Genomic DNA, 25220 nt, shown 5'->3' with positions numbered 1-25220 from the left:
TTGTCCCAAGAAGTGACCTGCACTTCTTTTTCACCGGCCGTTTTTTTATGCGACCGTTTTCCAAAACGGCCGTGTAAAAAAACGGCCCATCGGAACAGAACGTCGTTTTTCCCATTGAAATCAACGGGCAGATATTTGGAGGTGTTCTGCTAAAGATTTTCGGCCCGAAAACCGTCAGAAAATAGGCTGTGTGAACATACCCTTATTGTGCATATCCTTTTTGGTTTTCTTTGGGAACGCTTTGGTTGTGGCCTAGCGCCCTTAAGAAGGCTACTAACGGACCTCCCTCTCTATATGTACAGTTTGCTGTATAGTCAATTAACATTTTATAAAGCTTTGACTGGTTTTCATTTTATAGGAACACTAAACCTAGAAATGAACGATAATGTAAGCTGAATATATAGATTTGCCTTCACTGTCAGCCTGCAGCATTTTCTACACATTCCTAACTACATGGCCATACACTTTAGATAACAAAATGATCGTTCTGATGACGGCTAATAGCTATCCCGCCCAACTCACCCACACGCACGCTCGGTCACGTTTTCAATAGGCAGAAGGGAAAAAGCCAATGCCAGAATCCTTTGGCAGCAGCCTATCTAATAATGAACAAAAGGATTGAGCATGTTGAAGTTTAAAGAGGCTCTGTCACCAGATTTTGCAACCCCTATCTGCTATTGCAGCAGATCGGCGCTGCAATGTAGATTACAGTAACTTTTTTATTTTTAAAAAACGAGCATTTTTGGCCAAGTTATGACCATTTTTGTAGTTATGCAAATGAGGCTTGCAAAAGTCCAAGTGGGTGTGTATTATGTGCGTACATCGGGGCGTTTTTACTTCTTTTACTAGCTGGGCGTTCTGACGAGAAGTATCATCCACTTCTCTTCAGAACGCCCAGCTTCTGGCAGATCACGCTGTGACGTCACTTCCCCAGGTCCTGCATCGTGTCAGACGAGCGAGGACACATCGGCACCAGAGGCTACAGTTGATTCTGCAGCAGCATCAGCGTTAGCAGGTAAGTCGATGTAGCTACTTACCTGCTGATGCTGCTGCAGAATCATTTGTAGCCTCTGGTGCCGATGTGTCCTCGCTCGTCCGACATGATGCAGGACCTGTGAGTGACGTCACAGCGTGATCTCTCGAGAACACGCTGTGTGTCTGTGCACTGCCAGAAGCTGGGCGTTCTGAAGAGAAGTGGATGATACTTCTATACACAACGCCCAGCTAGTAAAAGAAGTAAAAACGCCCCGATGTACGCACATAATACACGCCCAGTTGGACTTTTACTTTAAACACGCCCAGTTGTACTTTAGCAAGCCTCATTTGCATAAATACAAAAATGGTCATAACTTGGCCAAAAATGCTCGTTTTTTAAAAATAAAAACGTTACTGTAATCTACATTGCAGCGCCTATCTGCTGCAATAGCAGATAGGGGTTGCAAAATCTGGTGACAGAGCCTCTTTAACATGCCTGACCAGTCTCTCCTCCCACATTTTCCATCATGGAACAGTAGGGACGCCACTATACACATATGGTCAGCCGGTCCCGCCAAAATAGATGGTTTCGGCTTAAAATGGCATGATCTTAGTTGCAGTGCAAAAATGCTAAACACCGCTACCACACTGCAATTTTTCTGTTTTTAGAAAGATAGTAATGATCGATAAGCAGAAATAAAATAGTATTAAGACATACTATATGGTACCCTTGTGGTTCCATTTGCTACTGACTCCGATCCAATAGCCGCTTCAGTGGAAGCACTAGTAAGAGGCACCACACTTTCATCATTCCCCTTTGCACCAGGCAACTCTTTGAAGACAGCAGGCTCTTCGTCTTGAATTTTATCAAGGCTTTCCTCCGAGATTCGCAACATTGCTTCTTTCTTTAATCGACCTACATAAACAAAGTATGACATCATTAATCTCGCAGCAACTTCCACGTATTACTAGAATTATAAAACATGGTCTTTAAAGGTTTAGACTTCACCAACTTGTAATAAAGCATGCTACACATGTATCACATCTAAAATTAATCCAAATCTCTTGAATACAAAAATAGACACACAACACCGGTACAGTAACGGACTGTAAAACGACCAAACTTTGATAAGACATTCAAAATTTCCTCAAGAATGGTATATCAAAATTGAAATTGTCCAATGATAATAGTTAAGAATTTTTCCAGCAAAAGGCAACCTCTAAAAATTACCTGTCCACATCAAGTAGTGCTCATTATTAAAAACCACATTCGTTAAGTTCACAAGTAGCAGATTTGTTGCAGAAAGTTCTGCAGCTGTTTCATTCATCGGAATCCATGCAGCAGAAACAATCCCATACAGATGTATGGAAATTTCTGCAGTGACTGCCGCGTGTGACTATAGCCTAAAAAGCAGGAATGGTGCCAGTAATTGTCACCAATATAGATGCGCTATGTAGCTAGGTCAATCATACATGCACCAGCCATGCTGGGAGATGGACTAGCCATGAGCCTGCATTTCTCTGGTGGCAAATAGCAGCTGCATAGCTGGGAGCTCATACTGTACGTATATACATAATTTAAATTCACCATAGATTGTGCCAAGCATCACGAGATGCACAAACTCACTCCCAGGACTGGTCTCTTGGTTAAGATATTGCTAATTCTTCTAGAAAGTGCAAATATAATTGCATCTTCTAGGCTTTCTTTCTAAATAAATACAGACAGGTCAGCAACTCATAAAACAAAAATCATACTCCATACTCATTGAGAGCTTAGGCTCCCGTCACACTCCCATTTGGTGCTCCATTTTGAGCCTCCGTCGGCAGATCTGTCATACATTTTCATACAGAAACAATATTATGAATCGTTTTTGTAAAAACAAAAAACATACTTGCTATTTTCTTTCTCATCCATGGGCAAACAAAAAACCACACTAACAGAGCAAATAAAATGGCAACGCCTAATGATAATAACGCAGTGGCCCACACAGGAAAGGTCTGAAGTCCTAGCACTGAAGATAAAAAAAAGAAATCAAAATATCAAATGATACAGATCAGACTGATATAATAACACAGCTTGCTTTATTCATACATTACACGAGGTCAGAACAATAAACATTGGTTACACATTCATAAAAGTGGATACACTATCTGTACTTCTATATAGCTTTATGAAAAGGTGAGTAAAATGTTTATCATATAATGAACACCGATTGTTTTAATCAGGCATGCTTTACTGAACATATCTTCTTTGGTAAGGCAAGACAGAACCCAGTCGCCGTGACAAAGAAAAAAGTAAACACAGGCAGTCGAGTGCTTCTACGCTCTGCTGAATGTGTGGAGCTAGACCCTGGAACGGACAAAGATTATTGACCTGAAGCAGTTACCAACATATGAGAGAAAGAATAAGGTCTATTAACAGCAGACGAAATTATTTACTCAAGAGATTTTAAAGTCAAAAACCTATATATAAAATTTAAGGAAAGTATGTAGAAAATTATATAAAATTGTTTAATCCCATACGGACACAGCGGGTTTTTGTTAAAGAGGCTCTGTCACCAGATTTTGCAGCCCCTATCTGCTATTGCAGCAGATAGGCGCTGCAATGTAGATTACAGTAACGTTTTTATTTTTAAAAAACGAGCATTTTTGGCCAAGTTATGACCATTTTTGTAGTTATGCAAATGAGGCTTGCAAAAGTCCAAGTGGGTGTGTTTAAAAGTAAAAGTCCAAGTGGGCGTGTATTATGTGTGTACATCGGGGCGTTTTTAATACTTTTACTAGCTGGGCGTTCTGATGAGAAGTATCATCCACTTCTCTTCAGAACGCCCAGCTTCTGACAGTGCAGATCTGTGACGTCACTCACAGGTCCTGCATCGTGTCGGACACATCGGCACCAGAGGCTACAGTTGATTCTGCCGCAGCATCAGCGTTTGCAGGTAAGATCGACTTACCTGCAAACGCTGTTGCTGCTGCAGAATCAACTGTAGCCTCTGGTGCCGATGTGGCCGTCACGATGCAGGACCTGTGAGTGACGTCACAGATCTGCACTGTCACAAGCTGGGCGTTCTGAAGAGAAGAGGATGTTACTTCTCTTCACAGCGCCCAGCTAGTAAAAGTATTAAAAACGCCCCGATGTACGCACATAATACACGCCCACTTGGACTTTTACTTTTAAACACACCCACTTGGACTTTTGCAAGCCTCATTTGCATAACTACAAAAATGGTCATAACTTGGCCAAAAATGCTCGTTTTTTTTAAATAAAAACGTTACTGTAATCTACATTGCAGCGCCGATCTGCTGCAATAGCAGATAGGGGTTGCAAAATCTGGTGACAGAGCCTCTTTAATTTTAATTTCCGCATTCTGAAAGCCATAACTTTTTTCCATCAAAGTAGTCATATGAGGGCTTGTTAGTTGCAGGATGAGCGGTTTTAGTCAATTGCACTATTTTAGGGTACATCATGTATTTAACATCTTTTATCAATCCTTTTTTTTTGGGGGGGGGGGGGGTGTAAAAAACAAACACAAAAAGCTAAGTTCTACCTTTGTTTTTTTAACAGCGTTCAACATGCGCTGTAAATTACTTTATCCTGCAGGTCGTTATGATAACAGAATATTGAATATGTATAGTCTGATTTTTACTACTTTTGCAAAGTAATAACACTTATTTTAAATAATGTAATTTTGAGTCACTACATTCTAAGAGCCATAACTTTATAAAAAACAAAAAATAAAACAAAAAACACCACAACCATCAACTGAGCTGTACGGGGGCTTGGTTTTTGAAAGACGAGTTGTAGCTATTACTAGAACAAAAGTACTCTGTTTTAGTAAATACTTACACATAATGACTCATCATTTTGCAGATCCTCGTATAATCCCCCTGGAAATGTAGGAATAAAAGGACAACTGGTTGCTAGCATTCCCTTTATAATAGGGAGAGGTCGTCCCTGCAGAATCTGGAACTGTCGAATCTGCATTGAACCCGTCTAACCTGGTAGGGTGTCGCCCTATTGGCAATGGCAATGCCCAGTTGTCAATTTATTCCTACATCTCCAAGAGGAATAACCGGGGAACGGCACAATGCAGAGTTGTAAGAAGCGAAGCTAGTATTTACTAATACTGGTCAGCTGACAAGTCCTGATTAAATATTTGTAAAGTCAGATACGTCCTACAAGTAGGAGTATCTCATGGCAGTTTACAGTTTCTAAATACAAAAGTCGTCATTTACTGACCCAAGCAGAATTTTTTATGATCATTTATGGCAAAGTATGGATTAAATGTGTAATTATTACTTACGTGGGGCACCTGTGTATAATATGGAAAATACATTAATTCCTACTGTAGCAGCATAAAATATTGGGAGTGCCCGCAGTCCATTGGGAACTGGATCCTCCTGCAAGATAAAAATATAATTCTCTTAGTGACTAAATGAAGCAAGGACAGGCAAAGTAAATATTATTCGAGCTAATGGAACAGGAGGGGATCCATATCGCATATCCAATCATCTAGCAATTACGTTTAATCAGGCCACATGAATTGGCGCACTAGAACACAGAATAGATTTTGAACGCCTGGTAATTCCTCCTAGAATTGTATGCATACATTGACAACGGGTTGTTATCAGTTGGGGGTGTGTCGCCCCCCCCCCCCCCGCCCACACAGCCTGACAATGTCCTGAGTGACCCTGTGTAAGGTACACACCCCTTTGGCAAGGGGAATGGTAACACCCAGTTGTATATGGAGGGCGAGCTCACTAGTGAAAGATTTTGGTGCAAAAGTATCTGCGACTGAAAATCGGCTGGAATTATCTGAATGGAACTTGCAGAAATCCATTCACCTGCTGCAGAAACAACCACATTCAGATGAACATGAACTTATGCTACAAAATCTGCCATGAGTGAATCCACCCTTATTTATAAATCTTCCAAGTCCTAAGAAAAGATGTTCCAGAATGGTTATTCTTTTTGAAGATAAGCACTTACTAAAATAGACATGTCAGGAGAAGTGATAGGTGCTCTTTAACCCCTTCAGGACTGAGCCTGTTTTGGCCTGGAGGCACAGCCGATTTTATTTTTAAATCTGACGTGTCACTTTATGTGGTAATAACTTCGGAATGCTTTCACCTAGCCAAGCGATACTGATAAATGTTTTCTCGTGACACATTGTACTTTACGTTAGTGGAAAAATTTGGCCGATAAATTCAATATTTATTAGTGAAACACCAAAATTTAGAGAATGTGCAAAAATGAGCATTTTTTTAAATAAATGTAGATGGATCTGCTTGTACAACAGATCGTAATACCACACAAAATAGTCACTAGTTACCATTTCCCATAGGTCTACTTCATCTCTGCATCGTTTTTTTGAACGTTCTTTTATTATTCTAAGGCGTTACAAGGTTTAGAACTTTAGAAGCAATTTATAACATTTAAGAAAATGTCAAAAAGGCTATTTTTACAGAGGCCAGTTCAGTTCTGAAGTGGTTTTGAGGGCCTTCTATATTAGAATCCCCAATAAATCATCCCATTTTAAAAACTGCACCCCTCAAAGTATTCCAAACAGCATTTAGAAAGTTTCTTAACCCTTTAGGCATTTCACAAGTATTAAAGCAAAGTAGAGGGGAAACTTACAAATAATTTTTTTTTTTGCCGACATTAATTTGTAATATTTTTTTTTTCTCTAACAGAAGGTTTTACCAGAGAAACGCAACTTAATATTTATTGCCCAGATTCTGCAGTTTTAAAAAATATCCCACATGTGGCCCTAGTGCGCTAATGGACTAAAACACCGGGCTCAGAAGCACCTAGAGGATTTTGGGGCCTTTTTTTTTTTATTATATTTTAGGCATCATGTCAGGTTTGAAGGGCTCTTGTGGTGCCAAAACCGTGGAAGCCCCCCACAAGTGACCCCATTTTGGAAACTACACCCTCAAGGAATTTATCTAGAGGTATAGTTATCATTTTGACCCAACAGGTATATTGCTATATTTATTTTATGTACTTTTTTTTCCTGAAAAAAAACATACAAATTTGTAATACTTACACGGAACAAAGAAGAAAATGCACCACAACATTTGTAAAGCATCTTCTGCCGATTATGGAAATACCCCATATGTGGTAAGAACCTGCTGTTTGGACCCACAGCAGGGAAGGAGCGCCATTTGGATTTTGGAGACCATATTTTTTGCTGGATTGGTTTTCAGTGCCGTGTCACGTTTGCAATGCACTGGAGGAACCAAAACGGTGGAAACCCCCCAAAAGTGACCCCATTTCGGAAACTACACCCCTCAAGGAACTTTCCTAGGGGTATAGTTAGCATTTTGACCTAACAGTTTTTTGCGGAATTTAGTGGAATTAGGCTGTGAAAATGAATATCAGCATTTTTGTCTACTAAAATGTTGAATTTTTTCATTTTCAAAAAGGGATAAAGGAGAAAAAGCGCCCCAATATTTGTAACGCAATCTCTCCCAAGCACGACAATACCCCACATGTGGTAATAATTGTTAGAGATAGTAGACATGAATTAACCTTTGCAGGACTGATCCTTTTTTGCTTTTCCATTTTAGTTTTTCACACCCTGTCTTCCAAACGCAATAACTTTTTTATTTTTCCATCAATAGAGTGGTGTGAGGGCTTATTTTTTGCAGGAAGAGTTGTAGTTTCTATTGTACCATATAATGTACTGAGAAACCGGGGAAAAAATTTTTTGCGGGGTGAAATTAGAAAAAAACAAACCTGTGATTCCTCCATTGTTTTTTGGGTTTCATTTTTACCGCTTTCACCATGCAGTAAAAAAAAAAAAAGACAACTTTATTTTGTGTCTCAATACGATTACGGTGATACCAAATTGATGTTTTTTTTTTTATATTTTACTACGTTAAAAAAAAAATGTTTTTTGTATCAACACATTCTGAGAGCCATAACTTTATTTTTTGGTCGATTGAGCGGTGAGGGGGCTTATTTTTGGCGGGCTGAGCTGTAGTTTTTATTGGTACCATTTTTTGGTACATACAACAACTTGATCACTTTTTATTACATTTCATTTAGAGCGAAGGTGACCAAAAAAGTGATTAGGCGGTTTCAATTCTTTATTTCTTACGGCGTTCATCATGCGCTATAAATAACAATTTTACTTTATTCTGCGGGTCGCTACGATTACGGCGATACCACATTTATATCGTTATCTTATGTTTTGCAGCGTTTGCACAATAACATCACTTGACACAAAAAAAAAAAAAAATATTTTATAAACACTTTATTCTGAGTGCCATAACTTTTTCAGTCAAAAAAAGCGGTGTAAGGGCTTGTTCTTTGCGGGACGGGTTATAGTTTTTATTGGTACTATTTTGGGGTACATGCAACTTTTTATAGTATATTTTGGGAGGGGTGGTGACCAAATAAACAGTGGTTCTGGCATAGTTTGTCTATTTTTTTTTCAGTGTTTATCGTGCGGGAAAAATATTATAGTTTTAGAGTTTGGGTCATTACGAAGACGGCGATACAAAAATATATGTACTGTTTGACGGTTTTATTTTTTTCCTATAATAAAAGACATAGGAAAAAAACAGCTTCTATTTTTACACTTTTGCAAGACATCTTTTTTTTTTTTTTTTTTTTTTTACACTTTTTTTTACCTGCAGCTCTGATCGCTGCTAGAATACATTACACTACCTAGGTAATGTAATCCAATTGTCAGTGTGACGTTACAGTCATTCTGACAATAAGGCCCCATGCACACGAACGTATTTTTGCGGACTCAATTCACCCGCAAATCTGCGGTTGAATTACAGCCACCTTTATTTCAAAGGGCCCATGCACACAATCGTGGTTTCCACGGTCCGTGCATGGCCCAGGAGCCTGGAGCGCAAAAAGAACGAACAGGTCTGATTACAGCTGTGTTTTGCGGTCCAGGCTCAGAAATTAACTCACACGGCCATGTGCACAGCCCACGATTTGCAGGCGGCCCGCGGGTGACTCCGCGGCCGTCCGACTGGAAAATCACGGCCGTGCACACGGCTACGGTCGTGTGCATGAGGCCTAAGTATAGGAGGACCAGCCACAGGATGGTCCTCATAGGCTTCCATACATGGCAGAACCAGAGGCCGTTGTCTGGCAGAACCAGAGGCCGTTGTCTGGCCTCCAGATACCATCGGCAACACCCACAACTGCATAGGGGCTGCCGACGTGCTACAAAACCCCTAAATGCGGCGATCGCAATATTTAAGGGGTTAATTGCCTAAATCAGCGGTGATGAGCCGCTGATCGGCAACAGTGGAATGTCAGCTGTCGTGGATAGACTTCTGTACATGGCAGACACGGAGGCCATTGTTTTGCCTCCGGTCTACATGCTATCGGCAAACCTCATGATTTGGGAGGTCTGCCGATGTGCTAGAAACCACTAAAATGCGGCAATTGCAATCGATTCGCTGCACTTAAGGCGTTAATTGCCAATATCAGCGGCAATGAGCCGCTGATCGGCAACAGTGGAGTGTCAGCTGTCGGGAACTGCGCAGTAACTGTACGTCCTCGTGCGCTGAGACACTGGCCACCAGGACGTACAGCTGCGTCGTGGTGTGCCTAGGGGTTAAATAGTGCACGGTTTGACTCAAGCACATTATGCATTTGAAAATAGTTGAGAGCAAAACTTCCTCATGTTCAGTGCTATTGTGACAACATTTGCCGCAATGTGGAGAAGCTAAAAAATATTGCATCTGTAGGTCCAACACACTTTAAATACTCCTGTAAGCCCCTGTTTTGGTAAATATGGCTTTGCTTTAAAATGTATTCTGACAGACTTCTTTAAAAAGGTATTTTAGAGTTCACATATAAATCGGAGAACTAATCTACATCAAAAGTCTAGCAACTTTGGAAATTCATTACTTCTATTGCGTGGATAAATAGTTACAGTCTGTTACAACACAGAGCCACATTCAAATTTCTGCTGGTTAACATAGCAAATAGAGAAGTTTGAGGTCAGACACAAGCCTAAGGCTGGGTTCACACAGAGTTTTTTGGCTCCGCAAACTTGCCATAAACCGCCCGAAAATGCCTCCCATTGATTTCAATGGGAGGCGGGGGCGATTTGCTTCCGCGAGCCGGTTTTACATGCCCCATCTTCGCGTGATTACGCCTCTGACATCAATGGGAGGCAGAGAAAGCATATTTCACAGCGTTTTATGCCCGTGGCGTTCAATGGCCGCGGGCGAAAAACGCAGCGAAAATCGGCATGCATGCAGAGGAAAATGTGCCCCAGGGTTTAGTGGAGTTCCTAGAAATGTATTGGGAGTTTTTTCATCAGTTTACTGTACTGTGCCTGAAGTAAAGACTACAGTTCCTAAAATTCAAAGCACCAGAAAAAAGTCCTGTGCAGCCATTAAGTCAGAAGGAATGCTGGGAGATTTCAGCTCTTAAGCCTGCAGAACTGTGACTGCAGTTCTGTGCTCCAATTACTCAGGATCAGTCCAAGAAAAGAATACAAATGCATTTACATATTTACTCAACTTTATAACAATTCTATATACCGTATAAACTGTAAAATGGCATGGTCAAAAAAGCAGATCAAAATTTATCAAGTAATAAATGTTTTGTACTTCGTTGTGTGGGCTGAAATTAACACAAAGGCTTTTCTGTAGTTGTATAAGGGTATGTGCACACACACTAATTACGTCCGTAATTGACGGACGTATTTCGGCCGCAAGTACCGGACCGAACCCAGTGCAGGGAGCCGGGCTCCTAGCATCATAGTTATATACGATGCTAGGAGTCCCTGCCTCGCTGCAGGACAACTGTCCCGTACTGTAATCATGTTTTCAGTACGGTCAGTAGTTCCACGGAGAGGCAGGGACTCCTAGCGTCGTACATAACTATGATACTAGGAGCCCGGCTCCCTGCACTGAGTTCGGTCCGGTACTTGCGGCCGAAATACGTCCGTCAATTACGGACGTAATTAGTGTGTGTGCACATACCCTTAGAGTTACATGTGACATCTTCAGGCTGCAGCTGGGAAAACCACACAATCTAACAAATTCACCACGAAGGTTTGGCATGTGTTGCTGCACTGCCCAATTTTCTTTTTTTATTGAATTAAAAATAAGTCAAATCGTCCCTACTTGTTCACAGAACGGGGTATATAAAGACAGAACACCTTCTATACATATGGGCAAGTAATCTTTTAAACAGACAAGCTGAGAGAACAATAACAGCAGTTGATATGGGTTTGATAGCGGATGTTCTCATTTAACCTTGAAAAGTGCCAGGCAATACCTGAAGAGGATTTCACTATGCTCCACTGTTTCCGTAACTAGCAATTCTCATAGAAGTGCATAGGAAACAAGCTTGGCTGTTACCATACCCACGTTACACAGTCACCAGTCCAGCAACCCGAGAAGGTAGGCACGGGGGTTGGAGGCCCCGTTCTAGAGACAGGTGAGGGTCCAAGGCGTAGGGTCCACACTTATAGGTCATTTACGGCATAGCCTGTGCATATGCCATAAATGTCCGAGATAGGAATACCCCTTTAAATTATTTGGGGGGTGGCAGTGCGATTATTCCCTATTGTCTGCTATTAAGGAAAACAAGGATCAGGCATAATAGCTTTTAAAAAACAGGCCTGATCCTACAGTATGTTCATGGAACATTAGTTGCATCATAAGTGTCGGTCAGATATACCCCACTCCCTATGGCAATTAACTTGCATTTATGGCCAGAGTTAATGAAGAAATCTTGAGTAACAGCAGTTGAAGGGCTTATTAACACGAACATTGAATATGTCCGTGTGACCGCCGTTCAAACAATCATGCGGACGCACGTATTTCAATGGGGCCATCGAAATATGTGCGACTGTGTGACAGCTGTGGCTTTAACAGCCCTCACACGGACATATTCAACGTTCGTTTCAACGGACCGTGTGAAGCGTCCGTTGAAAAATGGAACATGTCCTATCTTCTTCCGTTTTCATGGCTCCCTCCATAGACTCAAGTCTATGGGGATCCGTGAAAACGGGTCCCACACGGGTGAAAGTCGGATGTGAAGAATGGCAGTTTTTCATGTCAGAGTTTCGCCACGTTCGCACATGAAGTTTTTGATGCAGTGTTTTAAGCGAGAGTGTATAGCCAGGGGTATGGTTAACACCGATTTTCTATAGAGTTTTCGGTGTCGATAGTGGACATGTGAAAACATTCAGATGTAGCACACAGGAAATGTAATTCTTACGGTGAATAATCTACGCTTAGCGAACAGAGTGAATATGTAAAGAATTCTACACAGGTGACTCACCAAAAGTACATCTGAAGCAGAGAATAGGCCAGTCCAGTGCTTTTATTAAAAGATGCAATAACCTTCTCTAAAAGTAAAGTCCTCATTTTGGTAGCAGAACTCTTTTCCACATTGGATCAGTATTATCTGTGTCAGTTCAGCTGCCCAAATGATAACGCTACAATATCAAACGCCATCTAAAAAGGCCCTTTAACACGGACCAACGTCATACAAATGCTCATTCCTGATCATTGCCCTGTGTAAAAAGGGCAACGATTAGCCAATGAACGGGCAAACTCATTCTTATGCAGAAACGCTGCCAATTATCGCCAGGAATTTCACCATTTGCAATGCATAACATGAAAGCCGCAGATTATTTTTTTTTCCTGCCACATCTGGCCTTACCCTTCTAAATCCTTTTACTACCTATTTCCCAATGTAGGAGGTTTGTTCAATTTGGAGTAATGTTTTTCGTTAAATGGACAAAGTGGAGGAGAGTTACACCTCAATGCTCATGCATTTAACACCTTGGGGCAGAGTACTCTACTCCATCATTTAATAAAAACATCCACGATGCACTGGCATATTCCATGCCACACGTGCACTTCGTGGAGAGTCACCATAATTGAATAATTTGGAATTCTTCTCTGCTAGAAGATACATTACTGGTTATGCAAATAACACATTGGAGTTTTATTGGGAATGACAATTTTTTTTTAATATATATTCTAGGCATGATTTCAAGTATCTGTAAAGAAAGATTATATTAATGATTTACCTTGTTCAAGATGAAAAACTTAATCAACATAAAGAGAGCACCAGACATCAGACCGGAGAGCAGCGGAGAAATGAACCAAGAGGCAACTGTAATGGAGAATGAAGAGCAGAGGTTTTAGAAGAGTAATGTCGCCAAATTACATGAGCTACATAATATAAAAACAGACCTTGTAAAAAGATATAATCCAGACAAATCACAATGTATTATTCATGGGTAAAAAGTACTAGGCATTCATACAGAAGATATTCTGAACAAGTGGTTAGTTCCACGCACACAAGAATTATAAAATATATTCATACGCTGATCACACCACAATTCATGCTTTCCCGCACAATGTGTTGAGACTTTGTGGTCATATACGTACTGATGAGATTTACAGGGATACAACTGGAAAATAAGATGGTTTATCGGGCATAGAAGATACAGGCTCCACTTAAATATTATCCTGTGATCATTTCAAGACAAATATTATACAAGAAATAGTTCATCCTTGCACATAAACACTATTTAAAACTATTGCAACTTAACCACTCCAATTGTTGATGCGGACTTGCAATATATGGCCCATTAAAAACCATTGTCCTGATCGAAAGAAATAACTCTGGTCGGATTAAGGACAAGTTATACCAGTTTTACTTATTAGTGGCCAGGTGTAAAAAACAATCGTCTAACAGTGGCTAATTCACCTTTCCCCATTGACAGAGGTCAAACATGAAGAGTGGGGGGTGATCTCTGCTACAACTATTTAATTCATTTGGCCATCTTAAAGGGGTTTTCACATGAGGGACATTTAGGACATATCCACAGGATATGTCAAATAGATGCGGGTCCCACCTCTAGGACCCACACCTGTTTCTAAAATGGGGTCCCCTAAACCCAGTTCTAGCTTTTTCTGCTCACGCTGCCTCCCGGCCACTTACGGATTACATGGTTGAGAGTTAGGTAAACCGCGTAACTCGCTGAGCAGTGTAGTTTCCGTAACTCCCGACCATGTTATCAGTAAGTGGCCGGGAGGCAGAGTGAGCAGAAAAAGTTAGAACAGGGTTCTGGGGCCCCCGTTCAAGAGATAGGTGCGGGTCCCAGAGGTGGGACCCCCATCTGACATAGCCTGTGGATAGGTCATGAATGACTCGGATGGAAAAACCTTTTGAAGTTTAGTAACTGGCTGTCTGCAGGCAATCCAACCCAAATACCAAGTCACTTGGGTAGCAATCCAAAAAAAAACAAGCCCTGCACGGATCATGAAGCTTTTTGTTCTTATGCTAAAGACTTTCTTTGAAGGATAACCACACGCAAAGATGTTACTTCTAAGTTCTAAAAGTCACATGCAAGTAATGTTTCCAACAAGGAATAGAAGTCAATGATGGCGTTCCAGACCAAAAAAGTGTTGCCGAGAGCAGCCACAGAAGGGATATAAAAAAAAAATAGATGGGGGAACAGACTCCTTTATTTCAACCCACATCTGACAAACATCACTGTCCAAGGCCCCATGCACACAACCGTGCTCATAATCACAGTCCGTCATTACGGGTGCCGCCTGTCACGGACAGCAGTCCGCATTTGCGGGTCGTGCTCCCATTATAAATTATGGAAGCATGGTCCGTAAAATAAAATAAAAAATAGGACTGGTCCTATATTTATATACGGGAAGGTGTCAGCCAGCCATAGAAATGAATGGGCCCATAATTATGGACCGTAATTAAGGACGAAATCTACGGTCGTGTACATGGGGCCTTCTGTGGTAATCCACTAGGAGAAATTAAAATTGTTCCTTTTAAATCTGTTTACTTCCAAAGGACTTCATTCAAGGTGGTTTGAAACCTTATTAAAATACATCAGACCGTAAACCTCACATTTGTGCCTCACAAACAAATCGCTTACAAAAAAGGCATTTCATAGTACCATCTCATAATGCACTGAAAAACAACAACACATACATCCTGACAGAACATGACTAAAATAAATGTTAAAAAAATGTCCCCTTGGTGAACATCTGTTTTTTTTTTTTGAGACCCACTAATAAAACTGCATTTCATTTACAATGTGGCATTAAAAAATAAAGCTAAAGTAAACCCTAACAAGCAGTCCCGCGATTACATTAGACATACATCATAAAATACAGGAGTTAGTGAGGTACAAGTTCACTATTAAATAAGGAAACACTGAGTACATAAATGCCTTTTTCTGCCACCGTTCTGCAAAATAACGACAACACAAGTTACTTTACGACAATCTCATTTATACAAATTACTTCACTAGCTAATGGTTCACATACAAAGCGAATAATAGCAGATAATGTAAAGTAAAATGAATATAACAGTACATTCCTTAAGGGGGGGGGGGATATTTAACGCTTTGAAGGTGAAATTTAAGCCATACCTATTGGCTAAGTAAGCAGCATATGTTTGGATAGCAAAAATTAGGCAACGCATGATGTGACATGCCAAAAGTATGTTTTGAACAGGTTGATATCTAAATACGTTATTCTTTTCGCTGTACAGAGAAACATAGGCTCCTAAGCAACGCATGCTTTATGCATACAATGAAGTAAATACGTTATCTATAAAAAGCCACTAGCAAAAAAAGCTCTTTAGTGTACGTGTAAAAAGAAAAAAAAGAAAAAAGAAAAATTATAAAAAAAAGTGACCTCTTTCTGCATTATTAAATTAGTGATTTAAGGGACAAGCCTGTAGCTTCTCTACTCCAGCGTTAGGCTGGGTTCACACACAGGTTTTTATGGTGTTTAAAACTGCATTAGGAGACGCATGTAAAGACGTGTATGCTTTTTTTCTGAGACTTCAGAAAACGCCACTAAAAACTGACTTTTTCAGGTTTTTTTTCATGATTGTTAAGGCAGAATAAAAAAAAGTTTATAGAGCAAAATACTATAATAAATGCCACAATCAGAGAATGCCACATTTTGGGGAAAAATGCCCCCTGCAACAAAAACAGCACTCGGCAATAGATGTAGAGATATCCATACAGTATTTTCCTACAGATAAATAGCAATCTTTTGGCCACAATAAAAACAGGTTTAAAAAAGCGTCACGAAAAACACATCTAAATGCGGTGTGTGTGAATCCAGCCTTATGTTGATAACATTAACCTTTGCTAGTGCTCCAATGGGTTACGGTGGTCATAGGAACTTTTCTGGATCCAAATCTCCATCCATAAACAAAACTATTCAGGGCAATTAGGATGTAAACACTGTGAAGGGTGATTCGGACCCACACTGTCCCTTACAACATGGCGGAGGATTTAAAATAAATAAATAAAATATAATAAAAAGTGTCATTGGGACACAAGAAGCTGCAGGCATTGGACCAGTCACTTCAAAATCATTTAATGAACACTAAGAAGTTTCTTTAAATTAGTTTTAAATACATTATTTCAGGTTATTACGGTCACGTAGATACCCAATATGTGTATTTTTTTGTTTTTATGTAATGTAAGTGCAATAATAATGACACTTTTTTTTTTGTGTGCCCTAACAGAAGGCAAACTGAACAGACAGCCCTGGGGTCCTTTCTAGGTCCCCAGGGCTGACTGCAGAGAGATTCCCTGCTCTTTGATCACGTCAGCAGGTTTTCGATGAGGAGATCAAAGAGGGGATTTCCCTTTGATCATGCCGCGGTCACAGACAGCAGCGATCAAAGAGTTAAACAGCTGGGGTTGGAATGTTTTCCGACCCCAGCTGTATTCAGCAGACTGCTCTAAGAGCAGGAGCTGTAAGTCACAGCGCCTGCTTAGAGGAGGAGTGCTCACAGGAGCGCTCTTTAGCCTCTTTTACAGAGACGCCAAAAGACGCCACTGTAGACGAAGCACCTGCACCGCCTGCCGTCAAAAGACGGTGGAGTTAAGGAGTTAATGCTCAACATTGTATTTCTTACCTGCAATTTGACAAAAAATTATCTACTGTAGACCTGTATGTTTAAAGGAATCAATTTGAGAATCGGCCCCTTCTAGTATAGGTTTTTTGATAAAAAATAAGTCTACTATAAACGTTTTCCACATACCCTCACTCATAAAAGGAAATGTCAATTACCAATCTTGACAAGCTGCATCCACTGCACACCATGTGTACCAATAGCAACAAGAGAGAAGCCAATTGTTGCTCCAACTATGCAATGCGTCCCGGAGATTGGTAGTTTCAGGAAAGACGCAATCAACTGCCAAACAGCCGAACCTGCAACAAAAAGGAGAAAGGTAAATGTCCACATACCTGGGAGGTTCAAGATCGTTAATATGAGAAATATCACAGGACCTCATTCCATTCCTCACAAGCAAATGCTAATAGATTGCCTGGGGAGTGCCTGGGGAAGCCCTTGGCATTACTTTCCATATATAGACAGTGACATCAGGGGTTCCCTCTAGTAGAAGAATCCTGGCCTATCCTCTGGCTGTGGATTCCGCTCCTAGAGGGAGTCCCAATGGCGCCACATACAGAGGGCACTGTGGCAATATCCAAGAAGGGGCTGCCCAATTTTGACATTCTTATGTCTGCCATACGCTGCCAACTGAGCCACCAGACTGCATTTGGCGTCAAACTGGATTGTTAAAAGAAGCACGTGGAGTAAACGTGCAAATTCCAGTTTAAACCTAGCGGTATTAATTATTATAGTAGTTCAAATAATTAATAATCATTTTGTCTAGTATCAAATTTGAAAGTAATGTGGCCCGTCAACTTCACATTTTTTTCTATGTGTGGCCCATTTACACGGCAGAGTTTGAGACCCCTGTTTTAAACAATGGAATTCACCCCCACCCAAAAAATAATAATAATCTCTGAATAGCCACCATTTACAGCAGTCACCATTTTCAGCGACCACCACCTGTACATCATGTCACATGCAAACACAGGTAACAACTCTGCCGAGTATGAGCCCTGTAAGGGTATGTTCAGTTTGTTGGCGCTGTTTTTGACGTGGAAACCGCGCCAAAAAAAAGCCTCCCATTGATTTCAATGGGAGGTGGAGTTTTTTTTTTTTTCTCGTGGGTGGAAAAAAAAAAAAAAAAGCTTGCGGGGAAAATAAAACGTCATGCCCTTTCCGCCTCTGACCTCCCCTTGACATCAGGAACACTGTTGGCAGAGCATTGCAAAAAATTGAAGACATTTTGAGGCAGATATTTTTTGCCTGCAAAAAAAAACAAACTGTGTGAACAGGGCCTTAAACTCCCCATACCTCAGCTTCTGGAATCCCAGAGTATGACAAATGAGTAATGGGATATTGTGTTTAACTGTAGTCATCGCTACATTTTCTCAGTTTTGAGTGGAGTCATTATTCTTTCCTGGCTTCGTAAATCCTTTAAGAGGACGTCATTTAATTTGTACCAGTTAAATGGCACATCCAAACAGTCAACCATTGGACCTAAACACAGCAGCAGTCACTGTTGTCCCTCCACTCTTGAAGTCCTCTTAGTTCATCTTTATACCAGCCTTTGCTAAACGTGACAGTGTTATGCATGTATCAGAATACAACCTACGGGAATACATAACATATATTGTTGATGAGACATAACCGCACATATTAGCGCAAATCTATATCAAATAGATGAAGAAAATAACGGGGACTGCACAGTCCTGGCCAAAAGTTGAGACGAACACAAATTTTGGTTTTCACAAAGCTTGCTCCTTCAGTGTTTTTAGATCTTTTAGTTAGATGTTTCTATGGTAGATTGAAGAACAATTTTAAGCATTTCATGAGTTTTTACTCAATATTTAGTGTGTTTTTCAAGACTTCTGCAATTCACCCTGGCATGAAGGATATCAGCTTCTGGGCCAAATCCTGACTAATGGCAACCTATTCTTGCCGAATCAGTGCTTGGAGTTTCAGAATTTCTGTGTTTTGGATTGTCCACCTGCTTTTTGAGGATTGATCACAGGTTCTCAATGGGATTGAGAACTGGGGAGTTGGCCATGAACCAACAAATTCAATGTTTCGTTCACCGAGCTACTTAGTCATCACTTTTGCCTTGTGACATGGTGCTCCACCATGATGGAAAAAGCATTGCTCATCACAAAATTACTCCTGGATTGTTGGGAGAAGTTGCTCTTGGAGGATGATTAGATAACATTCTTTATTCATTAAAGTTTTCTTAGGCAAAATTTGTGAGTGAGCCCACTCCCTTGGATGAAAAGCAACCCCACACATGAATGGTCTCCAGATGCTTTACTGTTGGTATGACAAAGGACTCATGGTAGCGTCACCTTTTCTTCTCCGGACAATAATTCTTCCAGATGTCTAAAACAGTCTGAAGGGGGCTTCGTCAGAGAAAATAACTGATATTCTGCAGGAAGTACAGAGAAAAGGGGTAGTCTGTCCTACATGTTTTTCTTGGAGAGAAGTGGCTTCTTTGTTGCCCTTCTTGACACCAGGCCAGCCCCCAAAAGCCTTCGCCTCACTGTACGTGCAAATGCACGGACACCTGCCTGCTGCCATTCCTGACCAAGCTCTGCACGGTGTTGAACCGATCCACTTGCTTGACCATCTTTGGTGCCCTGAAACCTCCTTCACAGCAATTGAACTTTCCTCCTTGAAGACCTGATAAATGGTGGATTTAGGGGCAATCTTACAAGCAGCAATGTCCTTGCCTGTAAAGCCCTTTTGATGCAAAGCGACGACGACTGCATGTGTTTCCTTGGAGGTAACCATGGTTAACAGAAGACAATGATTTGAAGCACCGCCCCCCTTTTATAGCCACCAGTCTGCTCTTATAATTCAATCAGCATGACAGTGATATCAGCTGCCTTATCCTCATTAACACTTTCTCCTGAGATAACGAGAAGATCGCTGAAATAATGTCAACAGGTCATTTTGTGGCAGGGCTGAAATGCAGTGGAAATTGGGTTATGACTTTGCAATTAATCTAATCACTTCATAATCTAGAGTTCATATAAATAGCCACTATAAAACCGGAAGCAGAGAACTTTGTGAAAACCCAAGTTTGCGTCAGTCGAAACTTTTGGCCAGGTCTGTAGAAGCTAGATAGTTCACTACAGGACAAGACTTTTCATTGAAATGAATAGAAAATAACCCAAAAAGTTAGAGCAACTGGTCCTTGGGATTAGTCTAGCACATTTATCATGCATAAATAATTGCAGTTGCCAGAAAACATTGGAAGCCTAAAAGGAATGTCAGCAGTTTTGACACCTTCAAGAGCAGTCACTCAGGGCAGGGCTGGCAGAATGCAGTGAGAAGCCAGGAGCACTTCCACATACAGTGCCAATCTCAGTGGCACTTGCGACTGCGGCATAAGAGATATTCAACATGGATTTGACCAAGGCATTAGGCATGTCTACAATGACCTCCCCTATATCGCTCTGTCAGCAGAGTCCTCAAAACAGCTGACAGACTCCATTATTGAAACTAGATAGAACCCATCTGTCATTTTACCAGGCAGAGCTGCGCTATTTTGTCTGACATTTCTAGTCAGATCTGCAACAGAGCCTCCTATGCAGATGTGAACAGAGTCTAAGAGCTTCTCCTAGACAGACAGGAGGAGATGCTGCTGTAGGTAGAAATACTTTATATTTCTTAATAAAAATACTTTTAAATCTTCTAAATATCTGGACAGTGTTACCTGAATGTTAGTGGTCACATTATGTGTGGGATGTGCATCACGAATCACGCCATGGTTTAGTCCATTAAATGACCCTATAGATTAATTACTATGGACTAATATGTGGGCCAGGCCTTTAACATCACTTTCCCACGCAACCAACCAACATGTTATTTAAATGGTCATAAAAATATTTTTTTTAATTTTCTTTTTTTATGTGACTATACACAAATAAATATATCTTTAAATATTGCAGCTTTCACACTAGCCACTAGAACAGACAAGAGTCGGAAACTTCCAGTTTCTGTCGACTCATTTGCCAGCTATGCTGTGTAGAGTGGGACAAGGATCAGCAGAAGACAGGGGATTTCTTGAACGGTCAATTGTACTTCGAGGCTTAAAGAGGCTCTGTCTCCATTATAAGTGCCTTATATCCTATATAATCTGATCGGCGCTGTAATGTAGAGTAGTGCTTTTTATTTTGAAAAACAATAATTTTTGAGCAAGTTATGAACAATTTCAGATTTATGCTAATTCGTTTCTTAATAGACAACAGGGCGTTTAACTTTTTACCAACTGGGCGTTGCAAAGAGAAGTCTATGAGGCTGACCAATCAGCCTCATACACTTCTCATCTTTCCAGCCCACCTTGTTTCACTGCACACACAGAGTTACAGTGGGAGTATGTGACAGCACAGTGTAATCTCACGAGATCACGCTGTGCTGGGAGTACAGCTAAACCTGAATGGAGGGAAGTGTATGACGCTGACGCTTTACAACGCCCAGTTGTCTATTAAGAAACTAATTAGCATAAATCTAAAATTGTTCATAACTTGGTCAAAAATTATCGTTTTTCAAAATTAAAAAAACACTTATCTACATTGCAGCGCCGATCAGAATATGTAGGAGATAGGGCACTTATAATCTGGTGACAGAGCCTCTAAGCGTATACTTTCAAATCCAATTAAAGGGGTTCAATACAAATATTGCAGCAACTGTTTAGGAATAACAGCCATATTTATTTTTATTTTTTTTTTAAATTGTCCTGCCATTTTTACAAGCTCAAAAGTAATTGGACAAACTAACAGAATTATAAATACAAGGATCATTTTTAATACTTTAACCCTTTCAAGACCGAGCTCATTTTGACCTTCATGACCCAGCCCCATTATCTCAAATCTGACATGTGTCAATTTATGTGTTAATAACTCTGGAATGCTTTTGCCTAGCCAAGCGATTCTGAGATTGTTTTCTCGTGACATATTGTACTTTATGTTAGTGGAAAAATTTGATCAATAAATTCATTGCTTATTTGTGAAAAACACCAAAATTGAGAAAATTTGCAAAAATTATGATTTTTCTCATTTTAAATGCATCTGCTTGTAAAAGAGATAGTAATACCACACAAAATAGTAACTATTTTACATATTCCATATGTCTACTTTATATTTGCATTGTTCTTTGAACATTATTTTATTTTCTAGGACGTTACAAGGCTTAGAACTTTAGCAGCAACTTCTCACATTTTCAAGAAAATTTCAAAAGGCTATTTTTACAGGGGCCAGTTCAGTTCTGAAGTGGCTTTGAGGGCCTTATGTATTAGATAGACCCCATAAATCACCCCATATTAAAAACTGTATTCAAAACCGCATTCAGAAAGTTTCTTAACCCTTTAGGCGCTTCACAGGTGAAATTTACAAATTTTATTTTTTTTGCTGAAATTCATTTGTAATACTTTTTTTCTGCAACACAGAAGGTTTTACCCGAGAAATGCAACTCAATATTTATTGCCCAGATTCTGCAGTTTTTAGAAATATCCCACATGTGGCCCTAGTGCGCTAATTTACTGAAACACCGGCCTCAGAAGCAAAGGAGCACCTAATGGATTTTTTTTAGAATATATTTTAGGCACCATGTCGGGTTTGAAGAGGTCTTGTGGTGCCAAAACAGTGGAAATTCCACAAAAGTGAGACGGTTTTGGAAACTACACACCTCAAGGAATTTATCTAGGGGTATAGTTAGCATCTTGACCCCACAGGTATTTTGCTATCTTTATTGGAGTATGTCTGTGAAAGTGAAAATCTACTTTTTTTCTGAAAAAATATAAAAAAAAATATTTGCAATGAATAAAGATTAAAAAGCACCCCAAAACTTGTAAAGCTACTTCTCCCGATTACGTCAATACCCCATATGCGGTACTAAACTGCTGTTTGGACCCACGGCAGAGCTCAGAAGGGAAGGAGCGCCATTTGGATTTTGAAGCACAGATTTTGCTGGATTGTTTTTCAGTGCCATGTCGCGTTTGAAACGCCCTGGAGGGAGCAAAACAGTGGAATCCCCCCAAAACTGACCCCATTTTGAAGACTACACCCCTCAAGGAATTTTTCTAGGGGTATAGTTAGCATTTTGACCCCAGTTTTTTGCTGAATTTAGTGGAATTAGGCCGTGAAAATGAAAATCTACTTTTTTCTGAAAAAACATAGAAATTTTTAATTTTTACAATGAATAAAGCAGAAAAATCACCCCAAAATTTGTAAAGCAATTTGTCCTGATTTCAGCAATTTGCCATATGTGGTAATAAACTGCTGTTTGGACCCACGGCAGGACTCAGGAGGGAAGGAACAATATCTGGCTTTTGGAGCTCAAATTTAGCTGGAATGGTTTTCAGGTGTCATGTCGCATTTGCAAAGCCCCTGAGGTACCAAAACAGTGGAAACCTCCCAAAAGTCCCTTTAGGGCATTGAAATGAGCGGTACAATACACTGCAATACTAATGTATTGCAGTATAATGTCATTTTACAGGCTCCTGTAACAGCGCGATCGCTGTTCCTGTCCGTTAGTCCCGGGTGTCAGCTGTAATAACACAGCTGACACCTGCAGAATATGGAGTGGGCGCAGCGCGTGAGCCCGCTCCATATATAACCCCTCGCACCACGACATGCTATTAAGTCGTGGTGCGCGAAGGCGTTAATGCGCAGCGGATGGTGCAAATTGAAAATTTAAATTTTCCACTGATATGCCATTTTAATGCACAATACGTTGTGCCCAGTTTGTGCCACTGAAGACATACCTCATACAATGTTGAGCGGGTTCTCCCGGATATAAAATATCATATATGTGACGTAAGCTGGTGCTTGGGCACGCTGTGGGGCTCAGAAGGGAGGGAACGCCATTTGGCTTTTGGAGCGCAGATTTTGCTTGGTAACTGTTCTGTTTGGGGTTGTTGGTATTTCAATTTATAATGTGGGGGTATATGTAACCTGTGCGGAGAGCATCAGGACACAAATAACAATCCGCAGATATGTGGCCGGTGGCGCACTGATAAATGGTCGCCCGATCTCATCTGCTTTTGGAACACTCTGCACATTTTGCATCGCCGTATTCTGAGAGCCAGAATGGTTTTATTTTTTTCTCCAACGGAGCTGTGTGAGGGCTTATTTGTTGCGTGACAATCTGTACTTTTCATTAGTACCATTTTAGGGTACATGTGATTTTTTTTAATCACTTTTTATTAGATTTTTTTGGCAAGCAAAGTGACAAAGAAACAAATTCTGACAATGTTTTTTGTATATTTTTTTTACAGTGTTCACCCTGGGCTATAAATGACATTATACTTTATTCTGCGGGTCGGTACGATTACGGCGATACCATATGTATATAGGTTTTCTATGTTTTGTGGCGATTGCGCAATAAAAATCACTTTTCTATAAAATTATTTATTTTTTGTGTCACCATATTCTGAGAGCCATAATTTTTTCTTTTTCCGTCAAAAAAGTGGTGTAAGGGCTTGTTTTTTGCGGGACGGGTTGTAGTTTTTATTGGTATTATTTTGGGGTACATGCGACTTTTTCATCACTTTTTATTCTGTATTTTTGGAGGGTTGATGACCAAAAAATTGTGATTCTAACATTGTTTTTTTCATTATTTTTTTTGCGGTGTTCACCGTGCGGGAAAAATAACGTTTTATAGTTTGGGTCGTTATGAACGCGGTGATACCAAATATTTGTACTTTTTTTTTTAACATTTTCATTTTTTCCTATAATAAAAGACTTATTATAGGAAAAAAAGCATTTTTGGTTTTTGTAACTTTTATAACTTGTTTTTACACTTTTATAAAAAATTTTTATTACTTTATTTTTTACTTGAAGACTGGCAGCACTGATCGCTGTTATAATACATTACACTACCTACTAGGTAGTGTAACGTATTATAAACGGTCAGTGTGACGCTGAGTCACACTGACAGGAAGCTTATGAGGACCTGCCACCGGCTGGTTCTCATAGGCTGTCGTGCATGGCAGACCCGGGGGCTGTTGTATGGCCCCCGGTTCTGCCTTATAACCGACTGCAGCAGCCGCAATCGGTCCCCGGGAAAGTTTGTTGTAGCAACAAACTTTCCAGTTCGTTGCTACAACACACTTTCCCTGCGATCACATGACCGGGACCTGAACTAATCAGGTCCCGATCATATCTCCAGGACCAGAGGCAGGTGATAACAGCGCGATCCGGGTGTCGGCGCTACTCAGACACCCGGATCGTGCTTTTATCACCCACCGTGAATTCACGTCGGCACTGCACAGAGCCCAGCAAGTACCGACGTGAATATACAGTGGGCGGTCGGGAAGCGGTTAACATAAATCCCTTGCAGT

The 25220-nt window shown here is 40.4% G+C and overlaps 1 protein-coding gene across 3 annotated transcripts in view; it reads right to left on the bottom strand.

Moving 5' to 3' along the window:
- SLC20A2 (solute carrier family 20 member 2) overlaps positions 1-25220 on the bottom strand; it is a 100559-nt gene that overhangs the window by 12518 nt on the left and 62821 nt on the right. For all 3 annotated transcript variants that reach the window (XM_075861475.1, XM_075861459.1, XM_075861467.1), the window contains exons 3-7: positions 17059-17199; positions 13014-13099; positions 5280-5376; positions 2868-2987; positions 1694-1891 (exon numbers count right to left, since the gene is read on the bottom strand). In XM_075861475.1, coding sequence (XP_075717590.1) covers positions 1694-1891; positions 2868-2987; positions 5280-5376; positions 13014-13099; positions 17059-17199 — 642 coding nt within the window. The remainder of the gene's footprint in view (positions 1-1693; positions 1892-2867; positions 2988-5279; positions 5377-13013; positions 13100-17058; positions 17200-25220) is intronic.

Source organism: Rhinoderma darwinii, chromosome 1, assembly GCF_050947455.1.
Source record: "Rhinoderma darwinii isolate aRhiDar2 chromosome 1, aRhiDar2.hap1, whole genome shotgun sequence".
Classification (NCBI taxonomy): domain Eukaryota; kingdom Metazoa; phylum Chordata; class Amphibia; order Anura; family Rhinodermatidae; genus Rhinoderma; species Rhinoderma darwinii.
Note: the sequence above shows the minus strand (reverse complement) of the source record. Positions and strands in the feature narration are given on the sequence as shown.